A 25,389-nucleotide genomic window follows, 5' to 3' on the forward strand; every position below is an offset into this window, starting at 1 on the left:
GGGGTTAGTCTGGTTAGTACGACTAAATATTGTCTTTTAAAGTTATTAAATCCGAACTCTACTGTAGTTTCATATGTCATACATATAAATGATTTTCTGGTTTTATTTTCTATCCTCCAGAAAGTCTATTACGAATTAACATATAAAGCTAGCGGCTGCTCGCGCCAATTTTTTCCATCGCATATGCTTAAAATGATCTTATGACGACTATGATACAAAAAAGAAGAGTTTTTGCTTTGGCACTTTGCCCATTGTGATAGGACGAAAAATACGAACACTGACAATTTCTTTCTTAGAAACCGTACGTTCATTAATTACTCCTTTTTACATTCTACGTATGGGGTTTCTGAAACTTTTTTATCTGTAAGAATTTCACGTTTTTCTTGCCTATGGTATGATATATTTAGTTCTTAAAGTGGGATCTATATATTCAAAAGTTCTGTCAAAAAAATCAAGTGAAATCGCTTGTATTATTATTTTTTTTAACAATATTCAGAAAAAGGAGTTCCATAAGTTGTGGTTATGATACTACTTCTCAACCCAGTGGTTGGCCTCTTTCTTTCATACATTTGTTATTAGAAGGCAAACGGCAGTTCTTTATTTTTTATTAATATATCTTAACTTATTGCAACAATTCTTGAAAGGGTTAGTTTCACTCAGAAACATATTTTAATCTATATTTTCAAAAAGAAATCAACTGCTTGATTTGTTAGGTTGTCCGAACCCAGATTTAAACCCAAGAGTTATGATTAGGAAGGGCGATACTATCACCAATATTAATAGAACTAATTTTGAAAAAAGTATTAAATATTGTTTAAATAAGATTGATTTAATATTGCAATTCACGAGTGGAAAGAGTTTATTATCGTTTGTTTTTTATAAATACTGATTTTTAATTGCTCATAGGCTTTTATAAAAAAATGAACAAATTATCAATGATAATAACTTTAGAAACAAAACTGGTAATGATATAATAAATATTTTGAATAAATGCTAATATTTACTTATAACAAATAAAATTTGAGGCATATTTTGCCTCTGTCAAATTATTGGTCATTACGACTTACAAAATTACAAAAAGCAGTTGTTTGTACACATTATAAATTTATTTTTTATAATTTTTTTATACTGGGAATATATCTTCATAAATATAAATAATTTTAATATAAATTCTGTTTTCATTTTTTAATATAAATTCAGTCTTCTTAGATAGAGGTTTAACACACAACAGTTCTAGACCATGTTGGTAAAAAATGAAATTTTTAATTTTATATAATTACAACAATTATTAATATATTTTGTTTTTTTTTCTGTGAAATATTGCGGACAGTTAAGAGTAATTAATTTAATAAATATTAAGTTTAACTATTTTGTAATGAAAATGAACAACAAAATATTACAAATAAAATTTATTAAATAAAATAAAATAAAAAATAATTAAATAAATTTGTTATTGCAAAAATAGCTTTATTCATAAAACTGGATGAATTGAAGCTTCTTATAAGTCTTATAAATTTCAATAAGTAAATAAATAAAATTTTATTATATTATTTTAAATATAAATTATAAAATAAATTTGCTTGGATAAAATGGAAAATGTTAGCAACAAGCACATTGTATACATATATATGCATATGTATGTGTGTATACTGATATTATCTTATTAATTATCTCTGAGCAAACCCCTTCAACTAACAATGTACATATAAACTTGTATATATATATATATATATATATATATATATATATATTCATATACATAGTATATTCGAAATATATTCATATATATCGTTATATTATTCTGGCATAAGCGTGGAACACATTTTCAGATAGAGACAGCTTGAAGGCAACCGCAAAACATAACTACCCCTACTTCTCTATTCCTCGCAAAGTACACATTCATCCCTTATACCAGAGCATTACACCCACACACCTAAACAAAACATCCCTTTATATAATATACACACATAAACTATATTAATTCAAGTACGGGATTGGCGAGCAAGCCGAACTACCCCCATACGCTATTGGCAGAGGGTAGCTCGGCGACGCCCATGAATATATCCACCCTCCTAAAAACGAAATATTTTCCGCATCCGATCCGTCCAACCCCCACCCTGGGCCGGTTTAGGGTTGGAATTAAAATATGTTCCGACAAGATTCTTGCCACTTCGCTTCGATACGCCGAAAGTAGCACATGTGTTTATGTAAGGGATGGTTTTTCTAATCGTGACATAGTGAATAAGAAACTTATGTGAAAAATTAAAAAATTATTATAATTATAGTATTATCAAGTGATTAGCAATAAAATAAATAGTGATTTTTGGACTAGATCTGCAGAAATACGAATTGCATTTTTGCAAAAAGTAAACGATTACATTAGATACATATTGCATTATTAGTGACAGCAGCAAAACGCCACATACAATATCTGAAGTAAAGATAAGTGCATCAAGTGAAAGTGATTGGCAAAAATTATTTAAAGTGCTTTATTGCATATATTTAATCCAAATAAACAATATATGAAGTGTTCATTATAGTAGTCCTGGACAAGATTTTAATTAAATTCACAAATTTAACTCTTGATTATAATGAATAATTTTGAGTATTAAAGCGCTATCTTCAATCCCACCAGATTTATTTATTTTGTCTCTTTCGATATGATATTTATCTTACAATGATCATGGACATTCAAAAACCAAGTGGCAGGCTCATTGCAAAAATGTCAGAAAGAAATTCTCCAAAAACTGCAGAAACCCCAAGAGCTTTCACGGAAACTTCTGCCCCGATCAAAAGCACAACAAAACGTCCATTTGACGTTGCCTTTTTGATGTTACCAGATGAAAAACTCAAACAAAGGAGACTTCAAGAGCAAATCGAAACCCAAACCATCAATTTGACAAGAAGCCCTGAACCGGAAGAAACACCAAAAACTAACCAATTACGAGTAAAAACTGATGCTACAAGAAGTGCTTTCACCAAAGTATCTTATATGCAACCAAGTAACAAGTATGCTCCATCTACAAGTCCAGATGTCCTAAATTGTCAAGAATCTTTGAGCCCACCAGTTCTTCCTCAAAGCCCAACAGCTTTACCAGGATACATTGGACATCCATCCAACTTCCACCAGCTTCTAGCTTATCCAGAACAAACATTCACTGATAAATTTCGACCAATATTATCATACAGACCAGATTTCACACCTTACCAAACGTTTCCGCCAGTCCAGCCAAGTCCTCCACAGGAGATGAATGTCTTAAGGCATCCTGCAGCTGCTGCAGCAATTTTGACATCATTATTACCGCAAACATTTTCTGCAACATTTTCTCTACCAGCTCAGAATGTTTGTGCCAAATGCAACGTCAGTTTTAGGATGACATCGGATCTGGTTTACCACATGAGGTCGCATCATAAAAGTGAGACCCAGGCAGACCCTGCCAGGAGGAGGAGAGAGGATAAATTGAGATGTCCAGTTTGTTTTGAGAGTTTTAGAGAAAGGCATCATTTGACGAGGCATATGACTGCTCATCAGGATAAAGAAGGTGATTCTTTGGATGAGGAGGAGAAAAATCAACGTAAGATAATTGCAAAGTGACAGTAAATTGTTATAAAAACATTGATAGAAAGATGTTAAGAATTGAGATTTTTTTTGTTTATAATGAAATGGTTCTTATGAATCGACGATAAGTTTGGCTTGTATTTATTGTCTTACACTTATCCATGACAGTTTGGTCAAAAATTAGATTGATGTTACAATGTTTCAACGAAAAAGCAATATGTCCATACAAATTTAAATCCAATTGACACCATGAAATTAAAATCAGCAACATATCTCACAAAGCAATGATTCTTAAAGTTCTATAACCAAAAATGTTGTGAAATTCATTTGTTTGAAAAAAATTATATTAAAATATGTATATAAACAATATATCATGTGTAGATAATTAAAATGATATTAAATGTAAATGTTTAATGCAATTTATATGTGTATAGAATTTGTGCACAATTTATGTAAATACATATGTGTCCATAAGAAATAATATAAATAACTTTATAATCCTGCAACATTGAAAATTTTGGATAAAAATTATTTGATCCCAAAAATATTTCAAACTTTTAATGATTTTGAAATTATTTATTTAACACTAATTTTCTTTTGTTTGGAAAAAAATGTGTTGCAGGACTATTACATATTTAGCTTAGTTACTCCAATGGCTGTTAATAAAAACCAAACATCAATATTATTATTAGTAGATATTTATTATAAAATTAGTCAAAAATGTGCAATATAGAATAAATTAAAATATATAATTATCACTCATTTTTTTTAATATGCTTACCAAGTACTCCAATATTTTTAGCCTTGCTACCAACTTGTTCCAGGTAAAGAAATTGTTAATTCTTATTTAAAATATTTTTTTTCTGAACATGTACCTCTAATTAAATATAACTCAAGACTTTATTTGGGTTTCGTATTGCTCTCAAATCTTCGAATTTTCAGTTTGAATGAAAAAGTTCATTATATTTATTACATGCTGTTAATAAGACCAGAAAAACAATTTACTTACTAACAATAAATAAATTTTGATTTTATATGATCGAAGCTTGAAATCAACTCTTGAAACTTTTAATTTTTATATTTCAAAGTTTTAAATGTGTTCTTTAAATAGATAATTTTTTGTTCACATGGAGCACCCTAAAGGGTTGGATTTATCATGGTTAAACATCTTCGTTGGCTTACTGTTTTTTCTTGCAATTAAATTAGCAAAAGCTGTTTAATAATTTAATAAAAGTTTTTCATATTATGTACGAGTAAATATTATTGAATGTTCTTATATATTTCTGGGCTTTCCCTACTTCTGTGGAAAAAGCTTCTATCTTGCAACCACAGGAATCCACGATACTCGTTTTCATATCAAAATATACATCTAAATTTGTTTTCAAATGCAAATAGCTTTTTCTTAAGAAAATTTAGCATGTTGCATATTTCAGGTATACATTCCAGAATAAGAAAAATAAATTCAAAATATTATTTTTATGAATTAATGAAGCACTTGAGGTCTAATCATAAATATTACTAATAGTCAAATAAAAATTATTAATGATCATAAATAAAAAATAAACAATGAAATTATTAATGATGAGGCTAATTCATGTCCCAACATTTCTTTTAAAGACATATATTTATTATTGTTATAAATACAAAATGTATTTGTTTCTGTTTTTATATATATATATATATATATATATATATATATATTAACAAAGTCTAATAATCGGGCATAACATCAATAAAAAACATGAATTGCTTTCAAAAATTTATTTTAAATCCATACGTTTCGGCTATAATCCTAGCCTTCATTCAGTGGAAACTAAAAATAAAATTAAAAACTAAAACAATTGAATTGGAGTGAAAAGAAAAAAATAAAATAGTAATTAGTACTTACAATTAGTTGATCTTAGTGTTAGATTGGAAAATTTAATAATCCATGGTATTAGGATATGGTAATGCATTACCATATCCTAATACCATGGATTATTAAATTTTCCAATCTAACACTAAGATCAACTAATTGTAAGTACTAATTACTATTTTATTTTTTTCTTTTCACTCCAATTCAATTGTTTTAGTTTTTAATTTTATTTTTAGTTTCCACTGAATGAAGGCTAGGATTATAGCCGAAACGTATGGATTTAAAATAAATTTTTGAAAGCAATTCATGTTTTTTATTGATGTTATGCCCGATTATTAGACTTTGTTAATACATATGTCAACATCAAATTCAGAATCATACAAAATATATATATATATATATATATATATATATATATATATATATATAAATGAACAAAATATTATTTGCAGATGTGATAAGCAATCAACGGGAAACAATACAAAACGTTTGCAAATCACATTTAAAACTATAATCAGGCTTTATGGCCACAGAGAACTCAAATATAGTGTTGTCAATGACTTTTTACATTATTTTGATAGTTTCAATAACTTTTAGATTAATGAATTATTCATTCAACAGTACGAATAGAATAATTCTTGAAACATTTTATTTGGATGTTCCGTTCTCTCAAAAATTATAATAGGTCCAAAATTCCATAACCTCTAAATTTAAATTCTTTGTATGTTTATTATACTTACTTAGTATATTTTTTATACTTTATTAACATTCAATATACAAGCTGACGACTTTTTAAATTTTAATATGTGAAGCATTTTTGTTCTGCTATATAAACCTCCACTGATTGTGAAAAAGTTTAATAAAAATTCATAGATTTTGACTGAAGTCGTTGCCTTCATTTAGTAGAACTGTAGTAAGAAGTTTTATATTACAGAAAAATAATTATATCTACAGAACACATCTATTATTATACAAGGTTTTAAGTACTTTTTTCCTGAATAAAGACAAGAACTTCAGTAGAAATTCTATGAGTATCATTCCAAATTCGACATCGTATTAATATTTTTGCCAGCACTTGAATGTATAGATTCGAAGTTAGGCGGGGTGCTTCATGGAACAAATGGTCCGTGCACAGATAAGCGTCGAGTAACTATTGTTTTACATTATTTCCATTACTCTCGACATCCGCAACTTGTTTTAAAATAAAAAAACCGCCTCACACCCCATTCAGACCCCATCGACAACCGCCCTTTCGATGTGGAGGGTTGGGGTAATAATGCCATATTCAAAAAACGGATACATTGAGATATAATTAGAAATTGATAATTAAAATAAAATTTTAAATAATTGAAAGGGTTTGTAACTTCTTGAGGGTTTAATTGTAAGCAGTCTGGATACATGAAAATCTCAATTTTCATTTTATGCACAAAAAAATTAGGTGCTAGTTGCATTTTGCCTTAAGGCAAGTCGCACATACTCACCTGTAGATGTTCCGAGAATACACTACGATAAATAACTATACGAGGACGACCTCAGAACACGGTAGGGTAGGGCGGGGCACAAAGGTTATTTTCGAGTAATTATATTCTGAAAACCAAACCAATTATATCACAACAAACAACCGTCTGACTATGTACAGTGAAACTCCAATCATTGTAGAAATGTGTGTTTTGCTGTTTTTCAAAAATTTGTCATCTGGTGCTTTTTACCCCATAGGAGGCGGAGTAAATATGACGGTCAGGAAGCAAACAGATCACATGTCTTACTCTAGTTTTAAAGAAATTTTGCAAAATAAATGCTACATTATTTATACAATTTACAACAACAACAACAGCGCTCACAACCAAAAAATCTAACAACTTAAGAAAATACTATTATATTTTTAAACATTTCACTATAGCATTGTCGTAAGAATCGAGATGATAGCTGGTAATGCATATTTTTCCCTCTACTTGTTGTTAAATATATGCCCAAAAGATTTATTAATCTAAAATCCAAACTGTAATGCAGTTTATAATCTAGTAGTCCTATAATATTTTAGAATGGCCAATTTCTCGACCTAAACATTGACATATGTAGAAAATTTAAAAGCTGATAACTGGAAATTTCGATTTTCTCAACAAAAAATATAACTTTTTTCTAAAAATAAAAGTACGATTTTCTTTAGAATAATAAAATAAAATTAAAATCAAAATGAAAAACTTGCAAATTGAAACTTTTTTCGTTGTTTATTGTTTACTTTAAATCCACGCTTAAGTACATTCATCATTTTATATATTAGTTTGGCAACTAATTTTGGTATGTAGTATACAATAAGACACTTTTTTTATTTACAGTGATTTTCAACTAATTTTTATTTAAATTAATCTTCATCTTCATTTCGAAATTTCAATTATTTCATTTTGCTCAATGACCATTTGCTATCTCTGAATTTATGATGACCATTTAGCATTTGATCTTCCTGATCATCCTTATCAGAAAAAGCTGCACTATCAGGTGCAAGTGTAAGTGATCATCATTTGTGACAGTTCTACTATTCAAAGTATTTTGCAAACTTCGAAATAAATGGTAATTAGATGGTGTCAGAGTAGGGATCTGTGTGAAGACATGTGCTGCATACTTTCCAGCCAAGCTTTAATAGCATTATGATGATGGAATGTTACATTCTCTATTTATACTTATCATTTCCGATCGGTTAATGAACAAAGATTTCTATTAACAGACAATATATTGATCGTACCTACTTCTTCGAATTTGATGCAATGCAAAAATGTATGAAAAACTTCACCAAAGGGTATCAAACATGTACCAAGTTTTTGCAAATATGCAAACTATTATTCCAGTTCCCATGCTGCAGAATTTGTAAAGTCATCGATTTTTCAGCAATATTTTTTTATAAACCATCAGCATCACTAAAATATAGTTTAATAATGAAAATTTGCACGGTCTTCGAGTGTATCGCGATCTGAATATCGTTTCCCATGAGAACGAACAAAAGGGAAATCCGTGCCCGATGCGAGCCTAACTGGCGCGTCGAATCGGCCCTTGTTGGCGGCCACGGATTTCGGTCATTCGCTACAAATGAAGATGTCAAATGGGCTGCAGCTAAATGAAACAGACGCTGATTCCCATAAGAATTTTGGTGGGACCAAATTAAGATATTACACTATTATGAACAGCGATGAATTTAATAGTATGTAATGAAAATTAGTATCGGATATCTATTCTGCGCCATTGAACTTTATCAATTAATACATTGTGGAATAGTATGAAGTTCTTTATAAACATGTTGATGTTCAATATCTCAAACTTTTTAGATGAAGAAATTTAATATATTACACTATTAATTTCGAAGGACACGTTCAGTTGTCGTTTTGATGGGCACTAAACTGTCCCACCAGGTGTACCACGGTCTCATCAGGCATGTACCACCTCAGGTGGTACAACTTAATCATGGAATGCTGAAAATTAAAATGTTAAATATGTAACGCATTTCTATTGGAAAATATTAATTATTTGAACAGACAGTGCAAACTTAGCTATACCATTGGAAGCTGAATATTAAAATAGTAAATATTTACCGCATTTATTAACTTATTTATTTTTATTGCTATTATACTGCACATATCATAGAAAAATTTTGTTCAATAATATAAACATAATAAAATAGCTTTATAAAAATATCTCAAATTCTACAAAAAATAATCAAAAAAAATTAATTAATTAAAAATATTATGAAGGACGAAAAACTCAATAGTGTATAACAGTGGTCTCCAACCTTTTCGTAACGCGGCCACCTGTTTTTCTAAAATAATTGTTGCGCATAAAAAATAATACATTATTTATTCATGTTTTCATTTATCATTTTGAATGTAGTATTTTAAAAACAGCTACAAGCCCTACCTATAACAGTCTGTGTAAACCACAGTTGTAAAATGAATTGGATAATATTCAATATCACATTTTAATTAAGAAATTAAGTCTCAATTATAATTAAAAAACTATAATATGATACTTAAGTTTTTAAATTATAATACACTGATGATGAAACAAACCTAGTCCCCAAACGTTTGCAAAATTAATAAAATTAATAAATTACGTATTCAAGCTTTTAAATTATAAAACACTGATGATGAGACTCGAAACGTTTGTAAAATTAACATCAGTGCCAAAAGGAGTACTATTTGTTTATACTTCTAAAATAATATATATATTAATGTTAAATAATGCCTCCTCTAAGCTTTAATAAAATTTTAAGTATTCTGCACGTAATATTTTCTAGTAATATTTATTTCAATAATATTTAAAAAATTTTAAATGCAATACTTGTTTGGATAAATAATTTAAATAATGAATAATGATCGTTCTCAATTTTTTTTACCAACTAACTAATTATAAACGTCAAACTTCCCAAACCTTGCCACCGGCGAAAAAAGTAAAGACACAAAAATTATAGTAAATTTAATATTTACAAATTAATTTAGATTTTTGCCAATACTATATTGTTTAACTTTACGAAAAAGTTCGTTTTTATTAGAAAATCCAATTTACTAATTTAGGAAATTCTCGACGTTTTAACTCGGTCTGAATAGTAAACCAATTTTGAAAATACAAAAAGTGTATGAAATATTTTAGTTGAGAACCATGCCGATTAGTTTTTGATAAAAAATCATCCGAACAATTTTTTCCTAATTAATTTTTCAATTTTATTTGTGTGTATTTGATGAATGTCCATTGTCTATCCATTGTCTTAACGAACACCCTACAAAAATTTAGGACTACCAAAAGTAGTTTAATTAATGAGTTTTTTAAATTCAACGAGTTTTGTATAGATTGTAATACAATCATTGTATGGTGAATTTGGCAAAATATTCCAATCAAGTACCAATAAGTTTTGCCCTGGGGCCAAAGATATGTGATGTCAATAATGAAATAAATCACCGTTTCAATTTGCCAATTCAAGGTCGTTTTTTTTAATTGCATTGTTTAATTTTGTTAGATGTTTAATGTAGACATCAAAATTAATTATTTAGTTGATGATAACAGTTCAAAGCAGACAATTTCTTTTCAAGCAACTACAACTGGACGACCAAAGCGAACTTTAACTTTGAGTAAAAAATGAATTTCAACAGAATGAAATTTGGCAAATCAATTTTGACACTGCCGTTTTTTTTAACTTCCTCGCAAAAAACAATTTTTTATTGTTATGGCTTTTTGAGTTAGTTTGTAAGGTAAAGGAGCATCATACCTTTTACCTTAACAGAAATTAAAAAAACTAGTGATAACTATCCTACTGTAGCACTTTCTGTTATTATTGCTTTAAAATTTCAGATAATAATTTATTACCGCTTTTCAAGTCTTGACGATATGTTGACTTCGCCGAGTTTTGCATCTAGAGCAGAAGTGGTTAATTTCTTCTTCAACTGTTAAAATACTAAGGTCTCGATGTATTAGCCAGTTTGGTATATATTTTGTGGTGTTCACGATTTGTTTCAAAATTTTGTTCTAGAACAAAAAAATTGATTTGATTATATATCTTTCAACAAACTCCAAACAAAAACTACATAATCGATCAAAAAACTTTTTTTCACAGAGTGACGCTGAATTGCATACTATCCAATAACAAGAGGCAATTTTTGTTTGAATTACATCAAAAATTCAATTGGAACCATTTAAGAGTGCAAGCCTCACTTACTTAGTTACTAGCCTAATATATTTAATATAAACAAATACAAATTTTATTGTAAAAATCTTGCTACATTGGCTACATTTTCTTCTCTTCCTCCCTTTTTATTCCAAAAAATTCGGTACAACTTTCTGGTTTGTTCAGGAAGGAAACGATAACCCGCCTTAGAGCTAAGACCCCGCAGCATTGTCGGGTTTTCGACCTCAAACCCCGTTAAATAAGCGTCGAGTTCAGAAGGGTAAACGTCCCCTCGAGAATTGGTTGAGAACGCGAGGGAGGGCGCCCGATGGTTTCTGGAATGTCGCGTTATGATTTAATTATCTTCCGAAAGTGATAGCGCTTCCGAAGGGATGGTAGGGTGTCTTTAAACCGACTCGATGATATTTCGCAGGGCCGTAGGACATCTTCTAATTCACCTATCGAGAATGTATTCTTGAGTGTTCTGGGTTTTGGAGTTACTGATTTTTTTAAAACTGTTCATTGAACTTCTAAGTAGTCCGTTGAAAATTTTATGCTTTTTCTTGTTTATATATATAACTTCATTCAATGCATACTGAATTATTTCGAACTGCTCAAATTGAGGCTTAGTGAAATTTAGTTCATTTTAGTGGCGAATGCATTAGTTAAAACAGTAAAATCATTTATATTATCTATAGCAGGGCTTCTTAAACTATGAGTTGCGTGGAAAAATTCTGGCGTCGCTAGGAATTTTAATGTCAAAAATTTATGTCATTTTATAACATTATGTCTTGTTTTTTGCATATTCTCAAACTATATATTATCATATTTACATATATGTATATTGTTATCAAATAAATATTTTTAAAAATATTAATTTATTTTCAAAAATGTGTGGGGTTGTCAAAAAACTAGCAATCGTAAATAGAGTCGGGTAGAACAAAAGTTTAAGAAGGCCTGCTCTATAAAAAGCCCTTACAAATAATTTTTAAATTGGATGTTGAGATATGTGTAAAAAATAGCAAACATAGCGAAAATCTAATAATAGCAAGATCTATTAAGTTTTTGATTTTTTTTAGTTTGAAAAAAAGTAAATTAAATGGTAATTTAAATGATTGTTTACGTGTATATAATGAAATACTGGTCTTAAATACGATGAGTCATATAGTAAAATAATGCAAAAAAATATTATGACAAATGAATAAATATTATGACACATATGTAACACAACACAACATGATCATTTTAACAACCACAAAGCTTATGAATATGAAATCTTAATATATAACAGATCAAATTTTATAAACAAAGTTAATAAGAAATAAAATGAAGGATGATCACATAACTTCTTATAATTAACCATTATAAATTTCTTCTTCTTAAAGTTAGTCAAAAATGTTACACGGTAGTCAGTAACTATATACTGTATATACTGAGATCTAGTCAGAATTATTACTGCAATAGTGATAAATGTAATAGTGAGTATCACTTGCACAATTTACGTGAAAACAGAAAACGCATGTTTCTTGGGACTTGATCTATTTTATAGAGCTGTGAACCGGATCCGGGTCCAGCGCGGTTCCGGTTCTGGAACCGGTTCTGGAACCGGTTCTCAAATTTTGGGAACCGTCGACGGTTCCATTTTTTTTTAACTTCCCGTAGGGTAAGTTATTGTAATGGGCCGAAAATCTAAATAGAAAATTTTCACATTTCTCGACGTTTTGAAGGTTTCTGAACATTTTGGCATACCTCAGAAAAAAAGGATGTGTGTGTGTGTGTGAGTGTGTATGTATGTATGGATACAATTTTCCGTCCACGTTTTCGAGCGCACGGATCAACCTATTTGAATGGTTCAAAAAACATTTGATTCCTATTGATAGGAAGATGTGCTGATTAGTTTTTGGCAAAAGCAGGTCCAGCCGATTAGGAGATACGGAGCAAAGAGTGCAGAAAATAGAGTTTTTGAGAGATCGGAGCGTCTGATTTGAATGATCCCAAAAGCATTCAATTCGTAATCACGGGGAGAAGGGGTGGTTCGTTTTTGGCAAAGGCAGGTTCAGCGGTTTCGGAGATACAGAGCTAAATGTGCAAAAAATGGCAGTTTTTAAGAGAACTAAGCGTCCGATTTGAATGATTCCAAAAATTTCTGCTTGTTCTAACAAAATAATTGATTTTGGAAAAAAAATTTTTGCTTCCAAATTATTTTTTTTAATTTTTTTTTCCAAAAATTTTTTTTTGTATATTAAAAATAATTCAGATTTTTATTTTATTTCTGTTCTGATATACTTTAAACAAATAATTTCAACTTCCCAATTTAGTTTATATAATTCTTATAAATATAAATAGACAATGTTACAATATTTATAATAATCTATTTCAAAACATTTAATATTCCTCGATCATTTCGTTACAGTACGGGAAGTTCCAGCAATTTGCCTTAAGGCACGATGCCATACACCCCACTAGTTTTAATTTTTTTTGTCATCTACAACGTTTTATTTTTATATCCTATATTATTATTTCTAATTCTCATTAATTTTAACTCAACATTTCAAATATACAAATATAAGAACTCAAGACATTATTTATCTCCATTTCAAAGCCTAATTTCGATTCAAAATTGATTAACTTATTCGATTTAAGAAGTTAAACCTATTATAACTTTGGCAAAGGAGTACTTTGTTTTAGCCAGAAAATCTGACTGGATAATATTATGCTAATAAGTCGTTCTGTATTATTAGAGACCACATTTGCCTGTTTTTCAAAGTTAAAAAAATGAAGTTCAGTTTCAATTTTAAAAAAATGATTTTAGGTACGGGATGTTCGAGCAATTTGCCTTAAGGCACGATGCCAAGCACTACTAGTTTACCTTTCACTTTCTCACAAACTGAGCTGTTGATCATTCAAAACCTTTTCTTAAAAAATTTAAATCGATTTTGAATATTACTATTCGAAAAATTTGGGGATGTACTGATTAGTACATCGAACGGGTATTTTTTTCGTAATCAACCGTTAAAATATTTTTATTTACATTAAATCTACAACGATTTTTTACAATAATAATGAATTATAAATTAAGTACATTTCAGTTCAATATTCAGCTTTAAGAATTTATAAATTTATTAATTTTGTTTGAATATGTACACTTAACTTATGTACAATTGTACACAGCAGTTGTATTTGGGCAGAAAGAGAGATCGGAACTTGTGCGAATGCTTGAAAGGGACAGAATTAGGGATGAACTGCCGCTGTTCATCGCTTATGTCCCTTTAAAGAAAGCATTCGCAACACAGATACACAGACCACATGCGAAGGATTTTTTTGTTTACAGATGGGGAAAGGAGACGTGTTGCGACACAATATAAAAAATTAAACATTGTTATATGTATTAGCCTGAATCTTTTCATTGCGAGCCATCAGTCTTTAGCCCATTAATATTGATTTTAATGACTTCTCCAAATCATACTTTGACACTTGTTTTCAGAAAGACCTCCAACTATTTTCAATAGACTACACCCGACTACAAGAGCCGCATTTCGTTAATCCGTCTAAATAATTATTTCTGAAACTAAATATTTATCCATTTCAACAACATTTCAAACGATATAGAAGTTAATAAAAACACTTCTACATTTAAAATTGTCACTTAAAAAAATCAGTTTATGTAAAATATATTAGTTTATGTTTCTAATAAATATTATTTTATATATTTGTTATTTATTTATGAAAAACTATTTTAAAATATGCAATATTTCAAAATTAATTGGCAAACTCGAAGGAATTTTTGAAATTTGTTGTTTTACGATTTATGAGTCGATGTACAATCGCCAGACTCTAAAAGTACGCTTCTGCTTTGAAATCTTTAGATATATATGTATTAGTACATTTACTAATATTATGATCATAAGGTCCACTTGCTCTCTGACGGCAAGTGTCGAATTACATAATGGGAAGAGCTTAGGTATAAAAATAAGGTTAGCAAAGTATGAAATTTTATATTTATATGAAGTTAACAATTTAGAAATTAAATTACTTCTTATGAAGTAAACTATTTATTTCAATTAAACTAAGGCGTTTTGTTGTAATACTTTTAATAATATGTTACTTTTTTAATACTATATGCAGCCAGTTTTGTAAATTCTCCTGATCAAAAGAAACCGCCTCTTGCTATGGATATCGAAAACTTCAATTGAGAAACTAAAAACTAAAGAAACTAAAAATACGCTTCAAATTTATTGGTTTATGAAAAAGTTTATAATTATTTATTTAAAAGTTTATGAAAATTACATATAACCTAATAATGAAAGCAGACTAAATATTATTCGAATGTACAATTTCCAATTTGAGAATTGCATTCATGGCAAACAAATATATAACTAAATAGTAATGCACAAGAACAAAAAGCGAGACACGTAGCTTGAAACGGATGTTTGTGACTGAATATAAAAACTAGTATGGCATCGTGCCTTAAGGCAAATTGCTGGAACTTCCCGTACCGTAACAAAATGTTCGAGGAATACTGAATGTTTTCAAATAGATTATTACTATATATATAATATTGTAACATTGTCTAATATTTATAAGAATCATATAAACTGAATTGCAAAGTTGAAATTATTTGTTCAAAGTATATTAGAACTATAATCAGAATTAAAAGAAAAATCTGCATTTTTTTCGATATACAAAAAAAAATTTTTTTTGAAAAAAAATTGAAACAAAATGTTTTTTTTTCAAAATCAATTATTTTGTTAAGACAAGCAGAATGTTCTTTGAATCATTTAAATCGGACGCTTAGCTCTCTCAAAAACTGCCATTTTTTACACATTTAGCTCTGTATCTTCGAAATAGCTGGGCTTGCCTTCGCCAAAAACTAATAAACACTTCTCCCAATCATTACTTATTGAATGTTTTTTAGATCATTCAAATCGGATACTCCGTTCTCTCAAAATTTCTGTTTTCTGCACTCTTTGCTCCCTATCTTCGTAACGGCTGAACCTGCCTTTGCCAAAAACTACTCAGCTCTTTTCCCTATCAATAGGAATCGAATGTTTTTTCAATTATTCAAATCGGTTGATCCGTGCGCCCGAAAACGTGACTGGAAATTTGTATCCATACATAGATACACACACACACATCCATTTTTTATGAGGTATGCCAAAATGTTCAGAAACCTTCAAAACGTCAAGAAATGTAAAAAATTTCAATTTCGATTTTCGGCCCATTATAATAACTTACCCTACGGGAAGTTAATAAGAAAAAAGTAGCCGGACTTTTTTCCGGAGCGGTCTGGAGTTTTCCGGGATCGATCCGGACTTTTCCGGGTTGGAACCGTTCACGGTTCTTCCGGAACCGTGTCCTTTTTGGACTTTGGAACCGGTTCTTGAAAATGACGGTTCTTGACAGCTCTACTATTTTACGTCACTCCCACTTTCAGAATATGATCTACAAACTCTTTCTTTTTTGTATTGTTTTTTCCTTACCCTTTCTCTTAAGTATCTAGTCTTAGTTGAACTAAGATTGATAATTTATCCACTATGGGTACGGTTGGGACATGTTTTTTATGTCTTTTTTGGTTGGAAGGCTGAACTAATACAAATAACTAATTGAACTAAGGTAGTTTAATAAGTTTTTTGTACTAGTTCAGCCTTCCAACCAAAAAAGACATAAAAAACATGTCTCAACCGTACCCATAGCGGACATATTATCATTATGATCCAGATAAATTATATACTCAAACACTAATTGCTGGCAATTAACTATTAATGCTCACCTTATAGCACAATAACAAACGAAGTAATCTATCTATATACAAGTAACAGATATTATTCAAGAAAATTGAACAAAAACTTACTTTTGTCTCTTTAAAAGCAGTGAGAATTACAGATCATAGTGAGTAGGGTGCTTACTCAATGCAATAATGGAAACTTGATCGAACGAACATACTTAATCTTTCTTTTATTGAACCCTATGTTAAAATCAGTTTATTATAGCTGTAATGGCGACTGTCACTACCGTACCTAGTCTTCTCTACATTGTTTATTGCAATTAACCAAATTCAAATAAAGTGTAGGTAGTTTTGGCAATAAACTGTATATTGGCAATAAATAGTATATTGACAAGGCTATTAAGCATCTATGAATTAATCGAAGAAGAAGCGATTTTAATTATATTTAGAACATGCTTCAAATCGTGATTTAAATATAAAACTTAATAATGTGAAAAATAATGATTTTTTACAACTATTATAGTTATAAAACAAAAAATATAAATTGAAAAACTATAAGTAATAAAAAAACAAACCATCACTAACTAAGGTGGTTTGTCATCGGTTTTAGTTCAATTTTATTTCTCGGGTCTGCTAGGTCTAAAACGATTATTTTATATTATTCTTATGTATTATTTATCGGAGTTCTACAAAATTCAACTACTTTACAATACTGTTAAAACTTACTATATATTTTTGCTTCCGGTCGTGTCTTAGAATGATTTTCTAGACAAGACAATTATTTATTTTTACGGACTTCTAGAAGTCCTTTACAACTATATTTCAAATTTGACCAATTTGTAAGCAAACCTTATCTTTTGTTCAATTTTTTTTCTCAAATATAAATAAAAGTATTATGGTACGTCACTGAAATCGCAGAAATGTATCAGTATCTACTAGCGAGACATAGCGAACCGTAACAGATACGCTGCCGAATCGCTAATATTTTAAATGACACATTTGTATTCCGCGCGAGGGGCTCCCGTCGCATCCGATGTTCGGGCGAATTTCAAGCGAAAGCGACACTGCCGATTTGATTACTGTAATCATGTTTTGCTTACCGCTATCGACGACGATATACGGATTTCAAACCAAGAACAATATTAGATATTGACATAATAAAGCTTGGTACATTGAAACATAAGAAGAAATAGATTGATGGGTCGATTCTGCTGTAAAATAGACCAATGTTATGGCAAGGCTTTGGTACGTAGCTGGTACGTTTATATAAAATGGTACTAAAAGTTGTCAAATGCTATGTGGTTGCTGGTGCAGCCAGGCGATAAAAATCCTAGAAAACACAAAAAAACTATGTTATCATAACTGGATCTGCCTGGCGTGGTCTAATAACATACGAGTTTTTTTTGTTAATTTTATCTTCAATAGCAATCAGTATACTGGACAATTCAATGAGCTATTTGGTTTATGTCATTCACTCGCACACACACTTTTAAACACACCAATAAATTAATGTGATAAATATTATATTGATAGTTAGATAATCACTTCAATATTCTATACTGTTCTACGATTCTACTATACTGTTCATATAAAGTTGTGGTAGTTCTAAGGGTCCTCCATATTATCTTTAGACAGCTTTCTCTTCAGTCTTCTTGAAGTTGGTGTATCAAGAAGCTGAGTGACTATAGAGTTTGTATGATGTTCTAGTTTATGAAAATGTTTGACACTGTTGATTTGTATAACTTTGTTTATAAATTCTATATTAAGATAGTCGTGTAAGGTCTTCTTGCTAACGAACCACGGGGCATCAGTAATCTGCCTTAATATTTTCGATTGAGCACGTTGCATTGGCATTTATTATAAGATACGAGTGATGTTGCATTTTATGTGTAAAACTCCTGGATGCACAGCAAATACATAACGTTTTAACAGTTTTCAGTACAATTCTGTATGAACGTACAAACGTAGCGATTCGGAACATAGCCTTGCCATAACATCGGTATATTTTATGGCACACTCGTCTTCTGAGAATCATTTATTAACAGCTATACAAGCTCTATGTAATATGGATGTGAAACCACAACCAGTATTAGCTTTTGACTTGGATGACTATTATAGAAACTTAGTAAATTGAATATTCAGAAGAAATTTATACAGTAGTTATTATATGTAGTATAATTAGTTAGCATAATTTATTAAGAATTGTTGGTCGTATACATCCAAAATACAGATTTCAAACAACAACCAATACTGCAATAAAACTTGAAACCACAGTTGCATGAAACATTGAATTTTCAGGTAGAGCGGGGCATAAAGGTCCGTGGGTAAAAAGGTCGATATTTCAAAAACTAGTAAAGTTAAGAATTCTTTAACAACAATATTTAAAAGATACATAACCAGTCACCTTGATTCTTACGACGTTGTTATTGGGGGAAAAAAGAATTTTCTTTCGTCGTTATTTAATTTGGTTGTGAGTACTGTTGTTTAGTTTACAAAGCCTTAATATGATTTTATAAGGTGTTTTGTTAATTCTAAGTTGGATTCAACAGTTTTTTTATATAAGTTCTATATAAGTATCAACTAATCCTTTGCCCTGGCAGAAGTGTAGACAACAAAAAATAGTAAATAAAAAAATAAATTAATTAAAAAAATTAATTTACAAGAGATAAATTAAATAGCCATTCTAACTCTGCTAATGAATATTCCTGACAAAATACCAGATCAAGGTTATTTGCAGTGTTATCTCTGCAAAAAATGTAACCATAAAATTTTTATTTTGAGTAGCTAATATTTTATAAAATCCTTCTAAAATTAAAAACAAGGTATTAGACCTCTTTGCTCCTAGCCGTTCCATTTTACTCCGCTTTTGGGGTAAAAAGGACCAGTTGACCAATGTTTGAAAAGCAGCAAAAAACTCATTTCTATAAAGCTGAATTAACTAGAAATTTCACTGAACATAGTCAGATAGTTCTTTAATTTTTACAATTTAATTGCTCAAAGCCATATTGGACCTTTGTGCTCCGCCCTATACTTAATATTTACAAATCGTTCATTTTCTACAATTCTTTTCTGTTATACTGCTCAGAATTAAGAGCTATTTTACTTAAAACCATTAGTGACTAAGTTTCTTAATATTGTATCACATAAAATAATCTAAACTTTTTTTATAAATTCCCATGTTTTCCTATTCATTTTGTGAGCAATCTACTTTGCAATCATATAATTTTTGTTTTTTTTTGCTTTCATGTTTAAAAAAAAATCTATTTAAATCCCATATGTAGTTCGCATATTATTTAAAAATAAAATAGAAGTATTTTTTTATAAAATTTGCATGTTATATAATTATAAAATCATGAACACAAAAAACTATAGAAATTAAATAACTGTAAAGTACAATACCAGTATAAAAAATGCAAATACATAAAAAACTATTTCCAAACCATATCAACGATATTCAAACTGTTTCTGTAAATCGATTCATAACCTCATACATACTTGAACATATGAAAATACATCTGTACCATAATATCATCCATCATTATCTTATTTTATCTGAAAAAGTCCATCTGCATTAATTTATCATTACGACACCAATAATTTCTTCTTGAACGATTTTCACTCGGGAGGGACTCACTTGAAAAACTTCGGACACCATTTCCCCCATCGGGAAAATTTGCATTTTTTTGCCATAATAGTGCCGACGCGAGGCCGCAATATTGCATGTTGTTGTCGAGCATATAATTCCGGCAAAATAGAAAAAAATCATACATGTACGCGAAACAGGAAACATACTTGCTGGATAAATTTGTATATGTAATATTATATTTTTTTTTGTTGTTTACATTATTTGAAAACAGTATCGTGTATGTCGCTTATATGTTATTGGTTGCTTGCGTAAACTCACTAGCTATTTAAATACATTAAAACTATTTTATACAAATTTGGGATTTTCATACAAATATATGCGAACTATTTAATATTCTAATGGACTTTACAGTAGGTTCATAACACAAGCTTTGGCCTTGCAACCACAATGTTTCAGTATCAATTCTTCCTCGGACAACTAGATATTGGGCAGAAGTTTTACTTGAAAATATATTTATTTTTTATTCCAAATAAAAATAGCTTTTTACTAGAAGCAAATATAACTAAGGCTAATATAATATAGCCACATCTAGTTTGATTGGTGTTCGATAGAAACATATCGTAAACCAACAAATAAAAATATAATGAAATTAATCGTGAGTGGTATTTTGCGTTAAGGCAAAATGGATTTGTGATTTTTTATACAAATATATGAAATTTTTTTTCTAATTTTATTTCTTTCTCGGACACCCAGATATTGAGCAGCAGTGATAATAGTTTTACTTGAAATTATGGATTTCTTTCTTATTCTTAAGTGAAATAGCACTTCACTAGCAGCAAATATAACTAAGGATAGTAGAGTATATTTATACACCACATCTACTTTTCATTGGTGTTCAACAAAAACATATCGTGAACAAACAAACAATAATATAATGAAATTTATTGTAAGTGGCATTTGACTTTAAACCAAATTGGATGAGATTTACGAATTAAATGAAATCGAGTTCATTAAGCAGTATTATATTAAATTAACGATGGAAACTGTTATTTACAAAAAAACTCTAGTGCTTACAAATGGTGCTTAATGATCTACAGGACAAAATATTTAACGCAACTGATAAACTGATAGACAGATAAGGAGGTACACAAGTAGACAGGTAGACAGGTAGACAGGTAGACAGGTGAACAGGTAAACAGGTAAACACGTAAATAGACAGAGAAGTAAACGTGTAGAAGTAAATAAATGTGCAGAAGTAGACATATACATAAGTAGTCAGGTGGACAGGTAGATTATTGATTAAATCAATTATTTGCACATCGGGAAGTTTTTGCAAGTTGCCACAAAGAAAAATGCCACTCACAACTACTTAACTCTCCGTAGGGTAAGTTATTGAAACCGTCCAAGAATCGAATTTAAAAATTTTTACATTTTTTTACGTTTTGAAAGTTTCTGAACATTTTGGAGTATCTTCTCTGTGTGTATTTGTGTGTGTATGGATTCAATTTTTCGTTCATGTTTTCGAAATAGAATAGAATAGAAAATAGAAACAAGTTTTGGAGATAACGGAGCATCCGATTTGAATTATTCAAAAAACATTCATTTCGTAATGACGGGGAGAAGTGGTGATTAGTTTTTGGCAAAGGCAGGTCCAGCCGTTTTGGGGGATACCGAGCTAAAAGTGCAAAAGAAAGAAAGATTCAGAAAACCGTTGACAAAGCAATTGCTTTTGGAAGAAAAAATTACAATGTTTTCTTATAACTAAAAATATATGTGCTGTTTGGAGGAAAGGGGGCGGTAATTTTGAATATCACCAAGTATCACCAAGGAGAATGGGGGTGGGTACAAAAATCCTTAAAAAATCGATCACGTGATTAATGGACTATTTTATTATAAATTAAATTTTCACTTTTGATGACATAAGAGTATTTGTTGAACCGGGTATAAAGAATTTAATAAAGTCTTTGTTTATTTGATGTGTCGCTATGAATATTTTATACATGTTTAAACAATATTAATTAATTTTATACATGTTCAAAAATATTAAGTAAAAATTAGACTAACATTTTCTACCTCCTCAATCTCAACGTTAAGTTACGAAATTTAGTCTCTGATGGAGAAATAATTCAAATTTACTTATTATTAGTCATTTTATTTTTATTGAACCATTTCAGACATGATATAGATATTTGTCAACTCTTCGTACCTAGTTTTATGTGAGTTTTCAGGGTTGAAAACGCCTTATAATCGCCCTTTGTCGTCTCCAGGTCGACCGTGAACGCGCACTATGCTGCAACTGCTGTATTCTTGCATTCATTTCGCCCGCCTGCGGCTCCATTGTGCACTACTTTAAATATGCCAACCTCCAGGTCATAAATTCTATGACCGTAGAACACATACTAGGGAAAGCATAGTGCTACGTACATTGTTTCACGTTTCCTACTTTTTTACAGGATATCTATTTTTTGCTTTTCAAAAATATTTTCTTTAGAATTGAGAATGGTTTATAGTTTCACGTCTGAGAGAATAGAATCTTGCTTTGACAAGAAATATTCATATTTAAGATTTTATTCAATATTTAGGAGCAAATATGTATATTTGCAACAAATAATAATACAAATTCAGAAAAATATCATGGTTTTATAATTTTTTAAATAGGGTAAAGCGGGGTACAAAAGTCCAACTTAACGAGCAATTATAATGTGAAAATCAAACCAATTATATATTATATATTATATCACAACAAAAACATATCAAATAAACAACTATCTGACTATGTTCAGTGAAATTCCTAGGTAATTCATCATACTAGAAATGCGTTTGCTGTTTTTTTTTAAATTTGTCACATGATCCTTTTTACCCCATAGGTGGAGTAAAATGGAAAAGCCAGTAGCCAAACAGATCCAAAGTCTTATTTTTATTGAGTTTTTATTTTTTTTAAGGGATTTTACATAAGGTTAAAACATTGGTTCAATAGCTAGGTTATTGGACCAATTACACTGTATATAACTTTGATCTGGTATTTAATCAGAAATAATCGTCAGCATACATTTGGAATAACTATTTATTTAAATTTCTATGCGATCGGAATTTTTTGCAATATTCAAAGAAAACTTGTTGATATCTCTACGTTTAGTTTATAGTTGAAGCCAAATTAAATAAATTTAGATTCGTTTTAATTTGTTAAATGAACTCGATGCTAGACATAAATCTGAGTAAAATGATTTTAAACGTATAGAAAGATTCATAATACATTTAAAGCTAAATTTTCTACACTATCAAAGATTTTTGCAATATGCTGAAGAAAACGTTTGGGTAAAAGATTTTAAACGTAAATAATGATATAAAAATTCTAATCTTTTAGATATGCAAAGTGATGATTTTCTAAGAAATCAAGTTATGAAAATTATAATAATGTGTAAATTAATGTGCAAAACTTTATTACATATTTTTTAGAAAACATTTTTTTATACAAAGCTTTCACCAATTTTTTTCATAAAATGGCAGAACCAGATTTAAAAAGCAGTAGCAGATTTAAATCATATCTATAAGTCGAGTAAAAAATTTTATTAACGGACAATGGAGAGAAAAATATACTTTTTTATAGTCATTTCAATAAATAATACTAAATTTAATTATGTAAAGAACTAGACGTGGCATCATGGTAAGAACTTGGGCTAGCAACCCTTGATTCTGGATTTGACTCTCACTTCAATCAACTTGACATCAAACAGTAGTGATATCAGATTTTCACTAAAATATAAATTAATATAAGTGCAAATTTCCTTTTGCGGCATTGCTGCAAAAATAATTGAGATACAGAACTATCAATATATTACAGCAAAAATATTTCACAATCCCTGGATTGTCTAATAATAGCCATATTAAGATAGTACAAGTTAACTACTGGATTATCTTCTTATAGCCTTATATATTAGATAAAGACTGAATATCTTCATAAATAATAGATAGTTTGTAATAAAAATAAAAGTTGAAAAATGCATTAGATCTGATTGCACAAAACTAAATAGTTACCTTTGGAGTCTTGATAAATATTTGAAGTAATGATTATACATATTAGTTACGCAGAGAAAACGGATGAATAAATTATTAAATGACTTCTTCAGATTCGATTATAAGTGATTATAAATAACCCCTGATAAAGCCATTAGTAATATAAAAAACTTCTGTAGTATTTCTTATTATAGAATTATTTTTATACCTGCCCTGATATGGACAAGTAAAACAGTAGGAATAACATAATGATTTTAAAAATACAAAATATTCTGATCAATATCAAAGATTTAGAAAAATTGACATATTTAACATAAATTTCTTCCTTAATCTTGTCCTGGTAGTGTTGTGGCGTAGTTCTCTGGCAAATGGGTTTGGATGATCCTCAAGGCGGCTTTTCTAATTACATATTTGATTGTGTTCGTATTTTATTGTTTATTGTGTTTATGTCGACGTCATTTATAAGCAATTCGATACATAATTTGACGAATTCTAAATTTCTTTTATCAACTTATTTTGGCATTAATTTTAACCACGTTTGTTGATCCAAGACTTGGATTCCAAATCATCCAAGTTTGGATTCTCTAAACAAGACATGGATACCAAGTTATTTTTATTTCGAGAGCAGTTCAAACTATGAGAAAATAAATAAATTGTCATATGTCCCCTGATCTCTATTTGGGTCTCTTTCAAAACAAATTAACTCCAAAAGCGTTAACTGGCCTTCTAGTTATCACTCGATATGACAATGTTTAGGGTTTAGGGTCGACCCTCGTTTAGGACGGAGTAAGTTGTTGCCGATTCGATATGCCACGTTGTACTATATGTAGCGTATGATACTACATATATATATATATATATATATATATATATATATATATATAGATATACATATATATACATGTATATTTGATATGTATAATGTGTAATATGAGGTCGCGTGGCAGAGCGTGGCCAATCAAATTAGAGTTAACTGCCGACATGATTTCCTGACTACGACAATGGG

The 25,389-nt window shown here is 29.6% G+C and overlaps 1 protein-coding gene across 1 annotated transcript; it reads left to right on the plus strand.

Annotated features, from left to right (window-relative positions):
• The first annotated feature begins 2,677 nt into the window (after window positions 1-2,677).
• On the plus strand, window positions 2,678-3,595 carry LOC113383552. Its single transcript, XM_026621811.1, has one exon. The coding sequence runs from the start codon at window positions 2,678-2,680 to the stop codon at window positions 3,593-3,595; it is 918 nt and encodes a 305-aa protein (XP_026477596.1).
• The last annotated feature ends 21,794 nt before the right edge of the window (window positions 3,596-25,389 follow it).

Source organism: Ctenocephalides felis, unplaced genomic scaffold (genome assembly GCF_003426905.1).
Source record: "Ctenocephalides felis isolate EL2017-DRISC unplaced genomic scaffold, ASM342690v1 CF-g0.4_SCAFFOLD_03570, whole genome shotgun sequence".
Taxonomy (NCBI): domain Eukaryota; kingdom Metazoa; phylum Arthropoda; class Insecta; order Siphonaptera; family Pulicidae; genus Ctenocephalides; species Ctenocephalides felis.